General features: G+C 35.5%; 1 protein-coding gene across 1 annotated transcript; it reads left to right on the forward strand.

Annotated features, from left to right (window-relative positions):
• Positions 1-163: 163 nt before the first annotated feature.
• On the forward strand, positions 164-1,683 carry LOC128678597 (uncharacterized protein). Its single transcript, XM_053760218.2, has one exon. The coding sequence runs from the start codon at positions 312-314 to the stop codon at positions 1,650-1,652; it is 1,341 nt and encodes a 446-aa protein (XP_053616193.1). The 5' UTR covers positions 164-311; the 3' UTR covers positions 1,653-1,683.
• Positions 1,684-2,344: the final 661 nt, after the last annotated feature.

Below are 2,344 nucleotides of genomic sequence, written 5' to 3' on the forward strand. Positions count from 1 at the left end.
AAGTTATATGTACACACTTTTATATTACTATACTTATAAAATTTTCAACTTTATTTATTTGGTGACAAACTTTTGGCACGTTGGTAGTAGGTACCTACTTACAAAATCCATGTTGCTTCATTCTCAATATGTATCAACTTCAAAACTGTCAACGTCATGTCCGTTCCGTCAAAGTCAAACATCCATTCCAAAATGTCTAAATCCGCCCGCATGGATGGAAGGAATTGCGGAATAATTTTCAAAGATCAAGTTTTTATTTCATAAACTGCAGTAAATAATAATTAAAGGCGATTCCTAGTAATAAAAGCGCAATGTCTTCGCTACTCGAAGTTTTAGTGACATGTGATTCGAATAACACCTTGTGGACTTGTAGTGTCTGGGATCCACACACCGGCTGCAGTTTAATGACATACAAAGGTGGGGGTACAGCTGAAACTAGGACTTTGTCTTATATCGGTGATGATTACGTAGCGGCTGTTGAGAAAACTAAACCAGTATTGCATATTTGGCCGTTGAATTCTCACCAAACAGTTCAAGGAATGCGCTTCATCTTGCCAGGCAAGGCGAGTGCTTTGGCAGTCACTCGTGATGGTTCCTACATAGTAGCTGGCATCGATGAGAAAATTTATTTATGGCAAATAGCATCTGGAAACTTGTTGACAATAATCAATAGACATTATCAAAAAGTGGGCGTTATTAAGTTTACACCAGATGGAAGATTTTTTGTGTCGGCGGCGGAAGACGGGATGGTAATGGTGTGGTCCTTAGCAACAGTTGCTGCTAACCCTGAAGTAGAACATGTGTCTCAAGCGAAGGCTGGTCAACATGACCCAGTGTATATTTTTTCAGACCATTCTTTACCAATTACAGATTTATGTATTAGCAAAACTGGCATGCATGGAAGGCTGTTTACAGTATCAATTGACAGGACATGCAAAATCTATGATTTGTCATCGGGAGAATTGTTATTGAATTTAGTATTTGATATACCACTGACTTCAGTTGTTTTAGATGTGTTAGAGTTAAATATATTTGTTGGTACAACTGAAGGGAAAATACATCAATGTAGTCTAACAAATCCTCCTCGCAGTAGAGATATGCTCTTGAACACAGATAGTGATTGTTCTACTTTTGCTGGTCATATAAAGGTAGTCACCTGTTTATCAGTATCTTTGGATGGTGAAACATTAATGTCTGGGTCTAATGATGAGCAAGTTATTCTGTGGCATTTGCGGAGTAGACAACCAATCAGAACTATCCGCCATAAAGGTCCCGTTACAAATGCTTTCTTTGCCGTAAATTATCCTGCAATGTTCCAAACAGTTTTCTCCCCTAGTGTTATCTTACATAGTCTTGAAAGGACTTTAGAAAAAGATTCAGATGATGTTACGGAAATAGAAGTGTTGACTAAGAAGAAAATATCTTTCTGGCCAGATATTCAACAAGATGAGATTTATTCTAGTTATCCATCTAGAGAAATAGAGGTTGAGTTCAAACATAAGGAGTTGGCACTGAAAGAGGAATTAGACAATTTGAAGAAAGTAAATGCTAGTTTGTATTCATTTTCAATTCAAAGAGCATTGAATTCTATCTCTGGTGGCAATAATCAAGGCAGTGATCAAGGTTTGAATAAAAAGAAGAAGAAAAAGTGAAGTGACAATAATAAATATTCTGTTTATTGTATGTATTTTATTTTATTTCCTCTCCTAAGTTCTCCACAGCTGAACAAAGTCCTCCCTTTCTGTTTTTCATATGTTCAATTGTTCATCCATCCTCTAGTATTCACCAAAGTACTCTGTACTAATAGTGGTATGAAAGATACCAAGTAGGTAACTGGTGATAAAGAACTTAAATGAGGGTGTTGTCTCTGGTTGGCTGGCAACATCGGGTTTTTATCTATCAATCTTGACCATTCTGTTTCCATTAGCCATGTATTTAGTAAATACTTTGTTGTACCTACTAATTCCATGCCAATAGCAAAGAAAGTCATTCGTGAAAAATCACTTTCTTTTCTTGACAGTCTGTAATTAGATTTATATTATTATAGTACCTATGTATATTTGTAAGTTTTGGTACAATAAAGTATTTTGTATTGTAATATTTTAAATTATCGTTATGAATGAGACTCGTAATTCTTGACAATATAAAAATCGGCGTATGAAGTTGCGGATAAAAGAAAGATCAGTTAAGACTAGCATCTTTCTTTACCGATTTGTTTGCTTCAATGGTTTGAAATTAAAAAATATAATTGCATCTCTATGGTTCGTAATCGGAAACATTGAAGTTAATAGACGTCAAATTTTGGAAACCGGAAACTGGTTTGTCAAGCCGTCAAACTTCAAAG

This window comes from Plodia interpunctella, chromosome 20 (genome assembly GCF_027563975.2).
Source record: "Plodia interpunctella isolate USDA-ARS_2022_Savannah chromosome 20, ilPloInte3.2, whole genome shotgun sequence".
NCBI lineage: Eukaryota > Metazoa > Arthropoda > Insecta > Lepidoptera > Pyralidae > Plodia > Plodia interpunctella.